Raw genomic sequence first — 19,384 nt, 5'->3', positions numbered from 1 at the left:
CTATAACTTGAACAATGGAAAGAGAAAGAGGTAGAGAAAGGGAGACAGAGACATGAAAGGGGGGATACATCAGATTTAATATGAATAAATGCACTTGCTTTGTTCTTTATTGCTTTTAGTCTAAAGGAAAATCTAGTTTTGTAAAGAACTTAAACTTTATGGAAATGTCTCTATTCATTCAAGCCACTCACACACAGACAATCCTTTAAGATATGACAATCTAGCTTACGGTGAGAATGAAGACAGTGGTGGTTCGAGGTGAAGCTAGATCTCTTTGCCTCATATCTGTTCATAGGCTACACTACACTCCTCTTTTCTATGACTAAATGTAGCTGCCATTCTTTTGGGCCACCAACTAGCACTTAAATCATGACATGGAGACTAATTATTAGTTGTGAATGCTCAGCCTTACCTTTTGCTCATTTTTGCTAGCTCTTGTAACTTAATTTACCTGTTTCTCTTCATCTGCATTTTTTGCTTGGGGCCTTTTGCCTGCCTTCCAGCCTTCCCTTCCCTCTATCCCTCCCTCTCCCTCTCCTTCTCTCCCTTACTTCTTTCCTTTTTTCCTTCCTTCTTTCCTGTGTTTCTTTCCTTTCTTTCATTTCTTTCTCTTTCTGTTTACCTTACTTTCCTGAAGTCTCCATATCTGTCTGACTTGTGGCTGGCTGCCTGGCTATGGCCCTGGGCAGGTCCCTCTCTTTCTCCCTCATTCTCCTCCTAATTTTTTCTTTACCTACTAGCCGATACTCTCCCTCAACCACCTAGCTCTTGGTCATTTAGCTTTTTATTAGACTAGTCAGATGTGAAACAAATGCAACACATCTTTATATAATTAAACAAATGCAGCATAGATAAATGTTACGCATCTTTACACAGCTAAAATAATTTTCCTCAGCATAAACAAATGTAGCATATCTTTACGTAATTAAAATGCTTTCCACAATAACAAAATGTTGAAGTATAAGAGCAAAGAGATAACTAACTGTTCAATGAAAGAAATGGCTAGTAACTTAAGCCCTAATTGCTTAAATGAATTGTATTTTTCAAGCAGAATTCTAATGTGTATCTGAAAAATAATAAACCATTTTGCCTAGGTGGAAATGATGAACTAATTTTCAGTCTCTTGCTTGCCTGCTTACTTCACTGCTCCTAAAATTAGCTTATATGAATTTAAGGTAAAAGATGATAGCCATGTGCCCAGAGATTGATGTGTGGTGGTTATTTGGTTTTTGTTAGAAACACGGCTACCAATCATCTTAGGAAAATATAAAAGTTATGAAAGGTAGAAAACAGCAAACAAGCCATAATAACTGCCTCTACTAGTCAAGTGAAAAAAAAAAAAACTATTAGTATTTTTTGTTTGTTTTCGAGGCAGGGTTTCTCTGTGTAACATTTCTGGTTGTCCTGTTACTCACTCTGTAGATCGGGCTGGCTTCAGACTCATAGAGATCCACCTGACTCTGTCTCTGAATGCTGAGATTAAGGTGAGTACCACTGCCACCTGGCTACTCTCAGTAATTTTTAAATAAAACATATAGCTAAAGCCTTTGGATTATCCACTCTGCTGTCTCCACTTTCCTGTGTGGCATAACTCAACATGAGCTAATGGATTTTTCTATTCCACTTAAACAAATGTATGTGTGCAGCCATGAAAATAATGAAATATGTACATCGTATATATGGATGTGTATATGTATATAATATATTGTTTTATTTATTAAATACATATATTTAATAAAGAGATGATATTAATATATTTCATAGTTTTTTCACTGAACAACTAATACTACTTTCTTCCTCCTCTTCTCCCTCCTTCCCTTCTATCTTCTTTATGATCCTAGGAACTGAGCTCAGAATCTTATGGGTCATTGAATTCTATCACCAGCCCTCAATATATATTTTAAATGATTCCCTTTGACAAACATAGTTCTACTCTAGTTTAAACTTTCATACCATTGTATCAGATGAAAGACAGTATTTTATCAGTTGATTATTGAATATATATATGTTATTTTATATATATATATATATAAAATGCTTTCATGATAACGTTCTGGTATCCCTTCTCTCTTTAACTTAACACTTGTGTAATCAGCAGAGTATGTAAATCCTTGACTATAAGTTAAAAGCACATAACAAAGTGCTATTGGGTATTTACCAGTGGGAATGCTCCTTTTTAAATTATACCTCAAATACTGCAAAATGGCAAATTATTCAAGATATTATTCTTAACATCAAATAATTTGTTCAATATTTGCATTAATCTTCCTTGTAACTAGTCACTTTCACTTTGTCTTCCTGTCACGGTGGAGAATGGAAACATAATTTCTCATGGGCTTTACGAAGTGGGGGCGTACTAAATGCGGCTGAAATTAAGTGATTAATAATTTACTTTTTAGGTCATGAATCAACTTCTTCAGATGCTAAGGACCACTTGTAACCCCAGAAGCACGAGCAGTACCAATGCTCTTTTTAAGGCTTCAGAGCTCTCAAAGGTTGGCTGCCCAACCTAATTAAACTTCAATCTTCTGATACCAAATTTATTTCTTCCTTGCACTGAATTGCCTCAGATCTTCTTGACAGGAAAATGTCACTTTGCCTGACAACTGATAGGCAGCTTATGTAGCACTGTAATTGGAGAGAAAAGGATAGCTTCAAGCTCCTGGGTTTAATGGCTATGTGCATGGGTTTTTCTTTTTTCTCTCTGAGGTTTCAATGACAGACACAAAAGGCCTTAGCAAATAGGCCTGATGCCATTTTTTCCCCCTGCTTCCTCCAGGGGTAATTATCTTACTCCATCAATAGCGTTGTCAGAAATTGGACACATAATTCAACATTTAAATGAACAAGCAATGTAATATTTCCTGTCTCCCCGTGGAATGCTGTGCCGCTTGCATTCCTCTCTGTCACTTGCTCACTCGTGATCTATGTCCTGTAGCCAGTCCTTGAATGGCTTCTCTCCCTTGTGTTTCACTGCAGATGCTGGCTTCGACTTGACACCTACTTCATTTGGAGTTTTATAGGACCAGCGACCTTGATAATTATGGTGAGAACCCCTAATTAACTACGCACTCCCCAGGTCAAGAAATAAAGCTTCCACTGTTCATGTACTAACTGTCCTAAATTTACATAGGTTAATTTGGGGAAAGCATGTACTTATATGACCCTACATAACTCAAGCAATTAGACACCCATTATAGTCTACTTTTATATTATAAAATAGTTCACCAAAACCAGTAGCAAAGGAAAGTAAGCATTTGCAAGAGAAAATGGCTACTCAAGAATTTAGTCCCACATAGTCCATACAGCTGACTAGACAATTGAACAATTATTACTTTAACTTTGACAACAGCATATTTCCCTTCCTTTCCTTTGGGATAATTGTAATTGAAAATAAGTAGGAATTAGAGAAGTAGGCAAACATGTGGCCATTCCTTCCAGTTACTTATTTATTGATTGATTCATTCATTTATGTAAATCCTCAAGATATTAAAGAAAGATTTTACATGAAAAAGGCACAACCATATTAGCTAGCTGTGCGTTCTGGAACCATGCCTCCTTTTACATTTATATCTGAATACCAACTTTATTTCCTACATTGTTTGTCCCAATTTAAATGAACCTGTTGGTATCATTACCATTACAAACCTAGGGCCCACAAGATGATTTAGCAGATTGAAGAGCTTGATACTAAGTCGGAGGATCTGGGTTATATTTCAGGTACCCACATGGTAGAAATAAATAAACCACTCGACAAGCTATCCACTGACCTCTCTATATACACACCACCACATACACCTCCCATGTCCACTTACACTCAGAAAAAGAAATGTAATAAAAATATGCAAAGCTACTGCTAATTTTTTAGAAAGAAGTGGTAGCCTCTTTGCTGTGAATAAATTATAGGACAAAATTTTTTTTTCCTGAAGTCCTTTGGGCTAGAAATATTTTGAAATTAAAAACACTTCAGATTTGAAAATGAACAATATGGCATGATTACTACATAACGCGCGCGCGCGTGTGTGTGTGTGTGTGTGTGTGTGTGTGTGTGTGTGTGTGTATGCATCCATAAATATGTCTTGCATATGTGTAAACACACACACACCGGGAAACACCTATTGTCTAAAATCAATCACATTGACTTTTATATGTGAGAGACTAAAAATCAGTCTGTAACAAAATAGCATTTCTGGAAGTAAAAGAAAGAAAGAATCAAAGACAGTTGGATGATGGCCCTTGGCATCCTTATGTCAATACACAACTGGATTTTCCACTAGTTGCCTTCCATTTAGGTTAAGCTTTTAGCCACTTGGCGATATTTGTTTGTGTATTTGTTTCATTTAAAGTTTTCTCCTTTCATTGATTTTTACTTTTGAGACTCAGAAATCATTGATAGAGGACCATGATGCTGTATTATGGCGAGAATGTCAATGGAGCATTTAAGTGAACTTTCGTGGTTTGCAGCAGGTCCCCAGTGGTAGAGTGTAGAAGCTAATCACTGGTTCAAGTGCAATTCAGCATGTGGCTTTTTTTTTTTCAGCACTGGCCCTCAATCTGAGGGGCACTATCCCTTTGGCAAACCTCTGTCTCCAAAACTATTTACATTACTATTCATAGCAGTAGCAACATTACAGTTATGAAGTAGCACTGAAAATAACTTTATGGTTGTGGTTTACAACAACATGAGAAACTGTACTAAGGGATTGTAGCATGACAAAGGTTGAGAACCACTGATTTACAGCATTCACATAAGGTGTAGGTAATTTTTACAAGAGTTTGTTCTTTTAAGCTATAGACATTTTTCTAGCTTTTGTGGTGTAACAATATCACGAGATAGACCCTGCTTACAGCTTAGTCTATTGTAGCATCAGAATGTAACCAGCATTTTCTAATCCATTCTACTTACACATTCAAAATAACTGAGGTTGGTATTTGTATTCATAGCCAGGTGTAGCAGTGTGTATCTGTAATTCTGCAATGGATAGTCAGAGGTAGAAGGGTGACCAAAAGTGCAAGGCCAATCCTGGTCTCTGGAGTAAGGTATAGGTCAGCTGGGGCTACACACTGAGACTGTTTCAACAGAAGAAATAAAAGAAAGAAGTATGTATATGTTAGTAAGTTTGCATCTTCAAAAGTACATCTCTAACCTGGCAGACTGACCAACCCCGCAACTACCCAGGCACAGAACCGCGGTTAAGTGTTGGTCTAGCCAATAGGTGTTGGGGTGGAGAGAGCACGGTTCTGTGGTCCAGGGCTACAGGATTTCCATAACACAGGGCAGCAACGGGGTGTCCAGGAAGAGTCTCAGCGAGGGCTCGGTGTCTTTGGTATAGCAGAGACTAAAGGGCCTGGAACCAAACCAATGATTCCTTATGAGGAACACCTGCATGGAAAGATGAATGGATAAAGGGGTTTACTGCTTGACTCCCTATGTCACACTGCAGCTTCCATAAAGAAATTTTCCCTTCTTTCCTTTTTTTTCTTTCCTATTTTATCTTAAATTTTTTATTTGGGGGGAGAGGGTTGCAGGGGCAGCGAATGGATGAAAGGGCTTGGTAGGTGGGCGGGATCGGGATGTGAAAGACAAAAAAATAAATTCTTCTTAAAATTTAAATAGTGTGTCTCTAATAATTAAAATGAAATTTGTCTATAATTAATCAGTCTAGAGATATGTTCATAGTTCATAGGATGTCAATATATTAGCTCTCCTAGAATAATTCCTGGATTTGGGGGTTTTGGTTTTCTTAAGCATGCACTAGGCTTTGAGTTGTTCCAGAATTTCAACAGCATCTTTCAAAACTGCCACTGATTTTGCATTTTGTATGTATTTGGGAGAGTGACTTTTTAAAAAAAAAGTTCAGTGGTATTGCAATTTGTAAAGCTTGCTTCTTGCCTTTGCTAAAGCATTAGACAGTTACCTGTGACTCAGTTAATTTAAGAGTCTACTGAGAACAGTTGTTTTTAGAACAGTTCATGTGTTACAGGGAATGGACTTGCCTTTTTTATATACTATGGTTATCTACATAGCGCTGCCTTTTGCATTTCAGCTGAATGTGATCTTCCTTGGAATTGCTTTATACAAAATGTTTCACCACACTGCCATACTGAAACCAGAATCAGGCTGTCTTGATAATATCAAGTAAGTGATTCTTAGTTTTATTTTTATACATTGTACTTGAAAGTTATTTCTAGTTTATATTGTAAAAAAAATATAGCAAAGTTCAATGTATTGATTTTGTGGAGTAAGCTTATTTTTTGACAGTTGGGGTAACTTGATTAGCCTACAATCAATGTAATGAGACCCTTTCCCCAAACCTACCTTTCCCTGTAAACTGGAATTTATAAATACACCTTTTATTTTGTTGGTGTTTTGTTTTTCGAGACAAGGTTTCTCTGTAGCTTTGGAGCCTATCCTGGAACTAGCTCTTGTACACGAGGCTGGTCTCAAACTCACAGACATCCACTTGCCTTCCGAGTGTTGGGATTAAAGGTGTGCTTCACCACTTCCCGGCAATAGATATGCTTTTAAATCTACATTCACTACGTCCTTTAGAGAAGTGCAACATTTCTAAATGCGAATAGAAACCACTTTGTAGTGCAGCAACTGTATGAAATCGCTTACACTGTATTCAATCCCTGAGAGCAATAGTGCCTGCAAAGACCAGCAGTGATGGAACCTTCAGTGATAGTTCCTGCAGAGATAGTACCTAGAGCAGTGGCACCTGCAATGATATTATACCTGCAGTGATTATATCTGTAATGATGGTTCCTGCAGTGATTATACCTACAGCAATGCTACCTGCAATGATGGTACGTGCAGTGATTATATCTTCAGTAGTTATATCTGCAGTGATGGTCCCTGCAGTCGTGTTTTTGTAAGTGATGGTTACAGTGATGTGTCCTGTAGTGATGGTACCTGCAGCCATGGCTTCTGCAGTGAAGGTACCTGCAATTTCACTTGTTGATGAATGAGAACTGGTAGTAGTTACTGATACCAAAAAGGGAATTGTACACCACTGGAAAACAACCCTGAAATGCTGAGTATGAGTATTCACTTAGCAGTTGTTTGTAGCTGCCCTGTTATCCTTCTGAGAAGGGAGGTACACTTTTTCTACTATTCACAAACATAGGTTGAGAAGGTTTTAGCTAAAAAGCTCAAGATCAAAATATAGAATTTTTTTCTCTTCAATAGAGTTTCTCTGTAGCTTTGGAGCCTGTCCTTGAACTAGCTCTTGTAGACCAGGCTGGCTTTGAACTCACAGTGATCCTCTTCACTCTGCCTCCCGAGTGCTGGGATTAAAGTTGTGTGTAACCAATGCCCAGGGTTTGGGTTTTTTTTTTTCTTTTTTATGTTTTTTGCCTTGTTTCGGTTGTTTTTTAACATTATAGAATATTAAGTAGTTCAGATTTGAGAATATTTATATAGAGTTCATGTAGAGCTCTATGCTTAAGAATTCCTAATTTGACAATAAAAACCTGAAGTCATCTAAATCTGAGCATCAAAAATCTGAAGCTTTTTGATAACTACGTTTGGATGTCACAGCATATCAGGTTTAAACTTTCCCTCTCAGTGATTTCGAGCCTTTATTTTGAAATGTAAATATAAATTCTAACTTACCTTCCTTTGAAACCTTCTCTTGGGAGCAAATCTATTCAGAACATTTTCCACTCAATTATTTTTTTACTTTCAAAATCTATCCTTTATTACTAATTTTGTATGTTTTTACCCTCAGGCAATATAAGTATGCAGAAATATAAAATAATATTTCTTGTTAACTTACAATAAAAATACATATAAAAGCTAAATTATATTTTCTGAAGTCTCTGAATTCTTTGTTATAAGCAAAATTGTATTTTAATTTATTTAATGATCTTAAAATTTGAAAAAAGATATTAACATTGAAAAGTCTTACACATACATGCGCACATATGCACATAGACACACCCATGCTAAATTGTGCTTTCATGTCATTTCTTATGATCTATTTTGACTTGCCTCAGTAATTCTAACGAAAAGAACGCACCTTCAAGACATTTCCATTGCTTCAGGATCCTCCTTGAGCTCTGTCTGAGAACAGTGATGTCACTTCCTTTCTAGCTTTCTATATTGGTGCCCAAGAGTAGCAGCAACAGCTGTTTCAGAATACCACAGTATACTAAGATGATGGTGACAAAGCCTATTACAGAAAGCAGCTAATTTTTGGTGAATGAATAACTCTCTTATGTTAATTTAAAGGAATAGCTAAGGAGTTAGGCAAGTAAGGACATTTTGGGATTAGCTAGAAATTTTCCACACTAAAGTACTACCTCATATATTTATTTTAACTTTTTTGTTATAGTAATAATTATGTTACTGAACTATGTGCAGTTAAGTTGTTTTCAAAAATATCCTGTGCATCCATGCTGCTCCTGATGAAAGTGAGCTTTGATAACGAGTCCATGAAACACATTTTTCTTATCACAGCATACTTTACTCAAGTCATTATGAGTTATGTTTACATACCTTTTATTCTAGGTTGTAAACATTATTTTAGAAATTTTTCAGCAGGTAAAACACAACAACAGTAAAATGTTTGGTCCTTATTTTAACATCTACCAAAGTAAACTTGAAGAAACTTTGCAATCATTGTTCTATCTCCAAGAAATTTTTTATAAACTTTTTGTGCATTCTCACATTTCTTTAAATTTGTTACTTGTTCTTAGTACTGACTGTCACATATTGGAAAAAAATATTTTTCTGTATAGTTTTGATAGCAAGTACTGTTTAGAAGAACAGTCAAACACACCAAAACTAATAATTATATTTAATGAAATTGATCACATTAAGTTTTATAATATATAGCAAAATGTAGGAATGAGTAAGAGTACTTTGATTTTGATTCTGTCTGAACTGCTTACAAGGTTAGAGCATTTGGAGAGTACTTAACTTCCCTGAGTCATGATTCCCTCCTTACAATTGAATAATGAATGAAGCATACCTCACCATCTATGGTGCATAGAAATTTAAAACCTTTGAAGATGCTTTTAAAAAACTCTGTAAGAGAAGATTAGTTGTTAAAATGATGTGTTGTATGACTTTAAAATAGAGCTGTGACTATGACTTTGCTGACAGAAAAGCCAGCAACAGTTTAAGACTGTAAGAAAGAAAATAGGGAAGTCATTGTCACAGTTAGGACCTGCGGAATTTCTAACAATCACCTTCACAGTAATAGTGGACCAGTTCACTGCCTCTCAGTTCAGAAGGAACATTCTGCTATGCTAAAAGAATCCAGGGAGGCTGAGCTTTGCCCACTGTGACAGAATGGAGGAAATAACGTTGGTGCAATGTCATCTGCTGATGGAAACAAAGTAGACCAATAAATTGAGGGATTTCTGCTCACACCCCTCTACACAGAATTATGATCTTTTGCAGATCAAGAGTTTGTGGGAGAAAGATAAATTCCTCTCAAGAAAAAAATTCTTGAGCACTTTGTAAAATCTGGAGGAAATTTAAATTTCAATGTATTAGGTAAGAAGCAGTTGTACAGAATTGACAGGGTTGAAAATAGAAGTGTGGAGAGCATTCTCTTTCAAACACTAAACATACAGTCTTTTGTGTGACTGCTGCAAATCTAAAGTAGTTTTGGAAACTGGAAGCTTTCTTTTATGATAAAAATCAACAGTCTACCCCCCACCCCAAAGCCTCAAGCATGCATGCACTTCATCATATCAAAACTTCAAAAAACGTCAAAGTTTTTAATGTTGAAACACTGTTTATTGATCATTTTCAATTGTGCCCGGTGTTATTTTACTTGTTTTGTCACTGCCATAACAATCACACCATACAGATAATTTTGCTTTATTCCTCTGTAAATAAGTCTTAGAAGTAGTTTCCAATAGTCAAGGATTTTAACCATGATTGCTTTGCTTTTAAACTTTCTCTAATGTACCAATTCTCTTACAAATGTTTATTTCTTCTACTTTTATGCATATACGTAGATCTTTTTTCTTATTTAGTCTAGTAAATCCAAATCTTTCAGTTAGAATATTTATTCCACTTACATTTAACATGATTATTGCTATGGTGGGCCCACTATATTAGTTTCTTTTTTATTGGAGTTTGTATGCTTTTCCTGTTCCTCCTTTAGTCCCTCCATTGAGAAATATCATTATTTTGCATTCCATTTTATTTTTCATATTGGCTTTTTTTGCTAATCACTACACTTTTCTATCACTTTTTCTAGAAATTGCAACAGAAACCACTAAGTTATTATAGTTTGATTTGTAACATAAACAATCTTTCACATATGCTTACTTTCACACATGTACACACAGACACGTGCATTTTGTTGAATACGTGTTTTCTCCTCGTTCTTTGTCCCTGCCACCATTTAATCACTGTCTCCATTTGGGGACTCTCAGTGATGGTTCTATTAACTTGTTTCTTCTTTTATCACATTGTTTGTGACTTCTTCTGACGCCAGCTAGAGAGAAACATCTTGAAATTGTTAGTTCAATCATGTAATGTAAATGTTGGGATAAAAATCCTTCAAAGGATCCCATTATTTAAAACTTAAGTCCAAACTCCTAGTCCATACCAGCTTAGCCTTAGCGGTCTTGCCCACCTACTCTACTTCCTTTCTTTGTCATGAGCCCATCAGTCACTCTGGGCGTGTGCTTCTCTTTTCCGTCATGTCTTATCACTGTTCACCTTCTTTTCCTTATACCTTGCCTGGCTGACTCCTATTATTGCACTTAATTTAAATATTATTGTGTCATTTTAAAAATATGTCATATTATTCCTCAATTTCAAAGAAACCCAGAGTCCTCATAATTAGCCCCTTTAGGATTGGCAAAGAACACTTATTTGTCTAGCTCGTTGTTGTATTACTGGTATTCTATGAAAAAATAATACCATGAAATAATGTAGTTAGCCTAATAATGGAGAAAATTAAGGATGCTAATTCTCAGGCTTCCTTGGAAAGTAATTAAATTAAACAGTACACATCTACTTACTGATTGCTTTTCATTTGTCCCTTCATCAAAATAGGTAGTTACAAGAAAGATGTAATTTCAGTCATTTGTATTTTCTGGTTTATTTTCTCAATTACTATAGTTGGAGCAGACTATAATCATAGCAAAAGCTCAGTACAATTGAAAGCAATTATATATATATATATATATATGTATATATATATATATATGCTATTGTTGAGTTTTTGCCAGCCAAAATTAACTTACAGTATGACTGATGAATCTAAAATTTTAATTAGTGAGGAGTGTGGAACTCTCAGTGTTTACCTTCAAAATGAAAAGTGACAATTTCACCAATCACCCATTTTTCTATTACAAAAGCACAAAAGATTTCAAATAATTCCTTTTCAAGCAAAATCACAAGTTATTTTGAAGAATAAAAATAAAACATGAAAGTTTTGTGTCTATTTGTACAGTCGTTCTGTGTACTTCCTATAGCTTTCTGTGCACAGGTTTCTGCACAGAAGACTCTGACTTTGCCCATTCATGATTTCCGTCTGTCATCCAACTGAGTGCCAATGGGGTCCACTTAGCTTTCCTTTTTTCATTCCTAGTTGTCCATGTGTGGATTAATTAACTGTGGTAACTACTCAACTGTCAATCCCATTTGGATCCATGTGTTCAGTCTTGGAATGGTTGGTTAAATGTCCTTATCAAGTTATACCAAGGGTTTGCAGTTTTTCTCTGATCAGAAAATAAGTACAATCTATTGTATGTTTCACATAATTAATGGTAATTATATGTGCAAAGAACCCACATCATATATTTGGTGCACATTACAGAATATTATCTTTTTTAAAAAAAATTGGAGATGAGGTCTCACCTGGGTTAGATGTAAAGTGCTGGACTCAAAGGATCCTTTTGCCTTGGCTTCCTGAGATGCTCCAACTTTGGACCTGCACTGACATACTTATCCTGCTTTGATTATTTAATTTAATTGACTCTGTGCAGAAATATTCTGCTGCCTCTGAGTCTTTGCATTTTCAACAGAGAAGCCATTCACCGTTTCTATCAAAATCTCATTAGAATTTGTACGGCTTTATTTACCATATGCTGTCATTAAAATTATGCATCATATGATGCTCTTTCTTAAAAGACAAACTTAGCCTCTTATGGAAAAAAATAGGGAGCTCCAGGGGCATATGCTCATTTGATTAATAAATAGCAAGTTCTGTAGTTCTAGAGGGAAAAAGAATTTATCCTCAGCAAGCTTAACCACCCGCCATGTATAAAGGAGTCCAAGGAAACTTCGAGAAGCTTGAGGGACAAAGAGAAAAGGCCCACAATACATGAAATAACTATACTTTTTTAAAAGGTAAACTTTTGAGTACTTTTGTTTCTAAATGTTGATAGAAACAATTAAGTTAGAATTATGTTCAGTCTTCAGTAGTCTATTAATACTTCATGGAGTCAAGAGAGATTGGATTCTATAAAAGGGAAGGGTAATTGCCATTAACTTGAAAAATAAGACAATAACACTGGAAGATTTTAATGCTTATATTTTTCTTCATATTAATATATCAAGATATATGTAGCCTATATATAAATATATAGCCTACTTTTCAAAATTATCTCATTTTTTATACTACAGTCACAACAATAATATGAAAAAAGTCTGAACTTTATGAGAATATAAATCTTGTTTGGAGTCACAGTTAATAAAAGTGTTCATAAACTTCAAATATTTTCTTGGTGAGTGGTGAGGAAAATATTTTGAGGTATTCTTCATTTTTTTTCTTCTCTTATTTTGAGGAAGGGTATTACTATGTATCCCTGACTTACTTTAAACTGTGGAGACCAAGCTGACCTTAAACTCAACAAAGGTACTCTTGCTTCTGTCTCCATTACTGGGACTGAAGGCAGGTGTCACTATACTTGGGAACATTAATATTTATGTTTTTTATTCATCACTGGTAAAAATAAATAAATAAATGAAGGAATGAAGAAAAAATGGTAAATAAATGGAGAGAGAGAGAGAAAGAGAGAGAGAGAGAGAGAGAGAGAGAGAGAAATTAGAGATTTGGGATATTAAGAGGGAAGCTCAAAACAGTACTCATACGCTTAGACATAGCTTACATTGCCATGTAATTTTTTCATAGCTTCTGACACCATCAAAATTATTAATTTTTAAAAAATTTTAAAAGACTGAATTTTAAATACTTAGGAATATTATTTCAAAAAGGTTTATATATTGCAGAAGGATTGCCAAAAGTGAAGATATGTTGTCTTCATTACTTTTGCTATAATATAAAACACCATTGCCAAAGTAGCCTATTAAAAAAAACATTAAATTTAGAGTATACAGCTTTAGAGAGTTAGAATCCATAATGGGAGGGTCAATGAATACCTGAGAACTTACATCTTGATCCGCAGACAGGAGACAGAGAGAGAGGAGAGCCTAGGAATGATTTTGAGTCATCAAAGTCTGTTCCCAGTGGCACACTAATTCAAAAGAACATCACCTCCTAATCCTTCTTTAGCAGTTTCATCAACTAAGGATCATATATTCAAACATATGAGTCTAGGAGAGATATTCTTATCCAAACTGTGTATTTCTTACAATTTTAAACAAATATTTCTCTAATTCATATAATTGATTCATTCATTCTTGAAATTAGAATTAATAGTAGTTTTCTATTATTCATTATATGAAAAGAAAACATCCTTTATGATAATTCTGTGCTTGCATGTGGTTTGTCATTATTTCCAGTTGTTCTCTATTTTCTTGATGCACATAACATGCTTTACCATTGCCATAAACAGCTGACATGAAGAATAACACAGTTGAAACAGCACCAGCTCTATAGTTTGTCTACCAGATTCAGTTCATGCTATTTATGACATCCCTTAAGCATTCCTTAGTCTTTCGTTGATTACCTTGATTCCACCATTTAAAAGCTGAAAACCAGTCAAGTTTTTACAGATTCACGCAACTTTGTATTCAGGCAGTGATATTGACAATCTCTTCATATCCTGCATTTTTGGGAGACTATAATTTCAAATGCTCCAAAGTATTAAAAGGATGGTCTCTTTTTGGATGCATTTTGTTTAAAATGCATTAAAATTCCCATATCTTCCCAAGAACCGTGTTTTATGAATAAATGCATTCAGCCCGCTCTATATGCAGGAAGCTGACATTTGAGAAAACTGGGTTGAAGGATGATCGTTGTAGGCACACTATTATGCACTATACCTTGAGATTAAATTATTTTTTCATTCTTCCCTCCAAATAATTAGGTTTATATCAGATATGGGAGCAGAAATGCTGTCTAAGGATGTATTAGAAATCCTTAAAATCTTCCAAAGGAGAAAATGTCTTCTTAATAATGAAAATGTAAAAATTAGCATCTCCTTTGTTCTTTGCATAGGCCTTGGGTCAGATTCCTTTTATATTTCAAAGGAAGTATGCCATCAGCTTCATAGTCTGAATCTAAATTAGCTACTCATAGAACTGTGATTTTCATCCAAAAGAGTGTATATCTTTGAAAAAGTGAAAATTATCTGAAAATAGTTGCAATTAAACAGAATTTGTGCTCCAGACTAATAATGTTACTTACATGCCTTAACATATGATGCTAGATTGCATCCTTAATTGCCCATTAATTTATTCAACACATATTTCGTGTGTGCTGGGGGTTAAATCCAGGCCCTTGTTCATGCAGAATATAGACAGAGCTCTAATTTTAACCCCTGGAAGCTAAAGTTTTAAAGAAGAGTTTAAAGACTGAAAATAATTTAACTGAAACTTTAGGAGAAAGGGATGTGACTCTAAGGTGTTTAACTTGTTTACTAAATAAATGGGTTGTTACTGCTGTTGTGTGGAAAAATGGAGATACCACATTTTGTGGTGGGACAAATATTTTTTCCCAAGAAACTTAAAAGATGTTCTAGTTGTGAATATTTTTTAGACAATTGGCATGGTGAGAGCTAGAATTTTACTTTTGAGTCTCTAATGCATGGATTCATGCATGTTTGACTTGTTTTCATATTGTGAATCCATTGATTAGGATATTAGTCACCACAAGTAGCTTTCCAAACTTTCATATTAGCTTCTTCATCTTTGAAGTGAATACTTCTCCCAAGCAAAAATCACAAGCAGGCATGAAGACTTTTGTTTTTTTTTCTTATTCTTTTATTTATTCAGAGTGGGTTACAATAGCAATGTTGTTTTCTTTTCAAATTATATTTTTTATCTGCACTTGAAAAGTGCTGAATGTTCGTGTCAACAGTGACCTACAATGAAACTCTATTCATGAAACTGCTTGGTTGTAATTAAAATGTGCAGAAACTTCAATAGGGTGGCAGACATCTCGAGCTGCTCAGTCCGCACTTGGAAATTTAGTAATCTTATTTTGCCTTGGATTAATTTCAGTGATTGTTGAGTTATTCCACTACATAGTTATGTGTTTTTTATAAATCTGTCATCAAAGTCTCTGGTACTTTTTTGGTTGTTCACATGCTATTAAAGTGGGCATTTTAGAACACTCTTTGTATGTGCTCATGGAAACTGAGGTTTTTAAGCCAGTCATTTTGAAATGCTTGCCCATCATCTTCTCTGTGAAAGAATCAAGATGAATCTAAGTTTAAAACTAAGCCATTTAATTATGATATTAGAAATATAAAATAGGAATATAAGTAAAAAACACTTATTGGCTAATTTATTTATATTGCTAAGCACTAATTTATTGTGTATACAAAAATATAATTTGAAAACCAGTATGTTTTCTTTGTAAACCTGATTGATATTTATAGAATTCTTAGCTGTTTTATATTTATTTTTTGTTTGTTTTGCTTTGGTTTTATTATCATTGAACTCACTGCTTACTGTCTGATTAGCAATAAAAAAGTCTATAAAATATTGTTCATTCTATCATTATTTGCTAAAAGATAACCTCCCTAGTATTCATCAGAACCCTATGCAGCTAAATTAATAAGGTCATTTTTTATCATTAGACTCCTCCTTTTTAATGAGATGTTATATTTCTTGTCAGCTTTCTATTCTTTGTTTCTTTCATTACTAAGAGATAATTTGGCCTAACAAGTAACTTCAAATTTTTATTTATCATGTATATGTAAATATATCTGTGCCATTACATAAAGTATCAACATTTTTCTGTATTGCACATGTTTTTAAAATTTTTAAGAGAAATTTTTAAAGCCAAGAATAATGATCATTTTCTCTATTTCTTTTTATTTTCCCTAGTGTATAATATTTGTTTTAGGGTTTTATAATTTACAGTTTATGTTTATTCTTTTTGGAAGCCACTCTGTAATCCCAGTTTCCCAATGTTTTAATGAATATTTCTTTTTTCTGCCAAATTCCACTGCTACCCTCCTGCATAGCACCTCTGCCTTTTGTCCCCTTTTGATTCCATGTACATAATGGGTGCCCTTTACCCTTATCACTGTAATTTGTTCTCTCTCTGTAAGAATGAGTCTTTCCATTTTCATTGTCTCTGGCAGAAGCCTCTTAATTTTTGAAGGACATAATTTTTTTTTTTGGATTCCAGATTGATTTTATACAGATTCCTGATGTTTAATAATTGTTTGAGTGTATTCTACTTTTAATTACAGTCGCATTCCATGCATAGTTATTTAGTCAGGAGAGTCAGTGTATGTAAAATTTTAACTAAGGTCATCTGTGCCTCTATGTACCTCTTTCAAGACAACGTTTCTCTGTAGCTTTGGTGCCAGTTCTGGGACTAGCTCTTGTAGACCAGGCTGGCCTTGAACTAACAGAGATCCACCTGTTTCTGCAACCTGAGTGCTGTTATTAAAGTTGTGCACTAACACTGCCTGGCTATTTTAATTTTTAAAGTATTTGTAAGTCTGTTATCTAATAGATAGAATATACTGATGTAATGGGACTGAATATAGCAGTAAATATTTCCATTTTGTTTTGTAACTTATATAATAAATGCATTATTTTCTGTCTGGTTACATTATAGCAAGCAAACAATTGATAAACCTTCTTCTAAAAATTTTTGTGACATAGCGTACACATCTCTTGCAATTATACTTATTGACCTAACATGTTCTTAAACCATCCAGGTTCAGCATTATCCACTAGAACTTTCCTCTGGTCCTATGGTGGTGGTGTTTTCTAGAACTGTATCATCTAGAGTCATATGTACCACCTATGTGAGGTTTCGGATCATTTGCATTATGACTTGTATGCCTTGGAAATGGAATTTGAAATGTTATTCTGTTTTGATGAATTTAAACCGCCAGTTTTGATTAGCACTCACCACATGGTGTACATAATTCCATTCAGTCTGCTCCATCTACTGATTTATTTCAGCCACATCTCTTTCCCTGCATCATATTACTTCCTAAACATCTTATCAGGCATTTAACTGTTCAATATTTATGTACTGAGTGTTTTCTCCTTTGGGTAAGAAATTTTATATTAATTTTATATTTTCAGTTTGAGGTTAGATTTAGACAGCCGAGTAATATTTAAAGTATTTTGTTACTCAGATAAAAACTTGGTTTTTTTTTACAAGAATGCTATAGATTATACTTACGTTCTAATTGTGACCACTTTATAAATACACAACCTAACACAATCACAAGTTAATTAGCTTCTGTCTAACATCAAATATCTAGTAAATGATGGAGCTGGGATGTATGTAAACTCGAGGCAAGCAGGCTTCACAGACCAGGCTCCCATTCTATCTCATTGCAATATTTACTCTCTCATCTTTCTGGAGAGTGAGTATTTTCTCAGTGCTTGTCGTTATTCAAAATTCATCACAGATAGGCCTTCTCAAGAACATTATTTGTGTATTCATAGTGCAGGAAAATATATTGCTTCTGGCAAGAAGGAAAGAAAAAACGAGCTGTAATGATCAGATTTAACTCAGGTTAATCATCGTCTCTGTGTTAAAATTACTTAGAGGCATATTGTCCATAATTAAGTCATCTTATCCCCTAATATTACAGAATAAGGGATACCTTTTAGTGGCATGACATCTATCATTTTAAGCATGCCCCCAAGACTTTTTTTCAGATTGCTCATAAAATTTCTCATTCTCTAGAGAAATGTGATCTCTAAGAAATAAATGTCTCTGTCAAGTCACAAGTAATATGAGCACATGATGAAAAAATGGAATTGCGAGTCTCATATGGGATATTGCAGTATTGTAAAATTGATTTTATTCCCTGGTATTTAAGTTCTCATGGTCATTTTAGGATTTACCTTCTGGATATAAAGGGAAGGTTATGATACCTTTCAGGGAGGTGGTGAATACCGGCCTTTGGTGAGGAAAGAGGAGGATATTTTTTTCACATGAAATTCTTTATCATAAAATGCTAATGTTGGTGTTCTTGTCTTTATGTCCATGCATTCTTTAGCTATGAGGATAACAGACCCTTCATCAAGTAAGAATGACCTGAATGGCTGATAAATTGCATTTATCAGTGTGGTCCCATGAACCAGCTGTCAGATCAGTACTGAGAAATCACTAGAGCTTCTGTCATTCACACTGAGGCAGAAGAGCAAACTGTGCAGGAAACGCTGGCATGCAACTTATGCGTAGAGTGCTACAGGTGTATTGCCATACAAGAAAACCAATTCCTCTTCGCCTCTGTTAATGGGATATCACTTGAATTCGGTGCCTCAGTAAGAGCACTGTCCTGTGGTACAGACTTGTCTCTCATGGAGAGCTCCTCAAATTGTGATGTACCCTTCCACGGTAGTGTGGTCAAATTTCTGTTGTGTGTTCAGGTGTCATTCATCTTAAATTATTTTGTGACTTAGTAGCGTATCTTTAAAATGATTGTATGGATAAGGATCTAGCTGCTTGCAATTAATATTAACAATTTCCTGTATTAACTGTATCTAAAACAGGAGAAAAAGACCCTCTGAAATTTAAATTTTACCTATGCAATCTCTTCCTTTTGAAATTTGGCACCTGTATCATGATGAATAATCTAATTGCTTATGAATGCATTGAAATTTCTGAAACAAATTTACAAGTCTGTACCAGTCTAACAAATGGAGATATAATGAAAACAATTGGTCATTTGCCTATAACTTTAAAACTTGCCTGTCCTGCAAGAATCAACTACAATTGGCCTCCTGTGGGCTACCCTGCTGTAGACGTTCAGTTTGTTCTTCTGGTGAAGAGTCCTTTGTCTCCATTCCCTGATCCCATCACATTTTCTTCTTCATGCTTTTACTGATTTCCTTATTTGGAAGTGAGAACTCACCGCAGTTCTAGACCGTTTAACCCTTGGCTCTATTGTGTGTTTTCTACTGGATAATGACTGACGTCAATATTTTGTGCCATCATTTGGTTTCTAAATCAATGTATATTTTCTCTTCATTTAATGATGATCCTTTCCATTTTTCCTTTTTCTGATATCT

At 34.7% G+C, this 19,384-nt stretch overlaps 1 protein-coding gene across 1 annotated transcript in view; it reads left to right on the top strand.

The window, feature by feature from the left end:
• The window catches only part of Adgrl3 (adhesion G protein-coupled receptor L3), a 722,793-nt gene that overhangs the window by 658,134 nt on the left and 45,275 nt on the right, over positions 1 to 19,384 (top strand). The window contains 3 exon segments of the mRNA XM_087908936.1: positions 2,980 to 3,046; positions 6,048 to 6,139; positions 18,370 to 18,396. Of these exon segments, the coding sequence (XP_087765062.1) occupies positions 2,980 to 3,046; positions 6,048 to 6,139; positions 18,370 to 18,396 (186 nt within the window).

The sequence above is a fragment of the Myodes glareolus genome, chromosome 8 (genome assembly GCF_982192425.1).
Source record: "Myodes glareolus chromosome 8, mMyoGla1.1, whole genome shotgun sequence".
Lineage (NCBI taxonomy): Eukaryota > Metazoa > Chordata > Mammalia > Rodentia > Cricetidae > Myodes > Myodes glareolus.
This window is presented reverse-complemented; position numbering and strand designations above follow the sequence as displayed.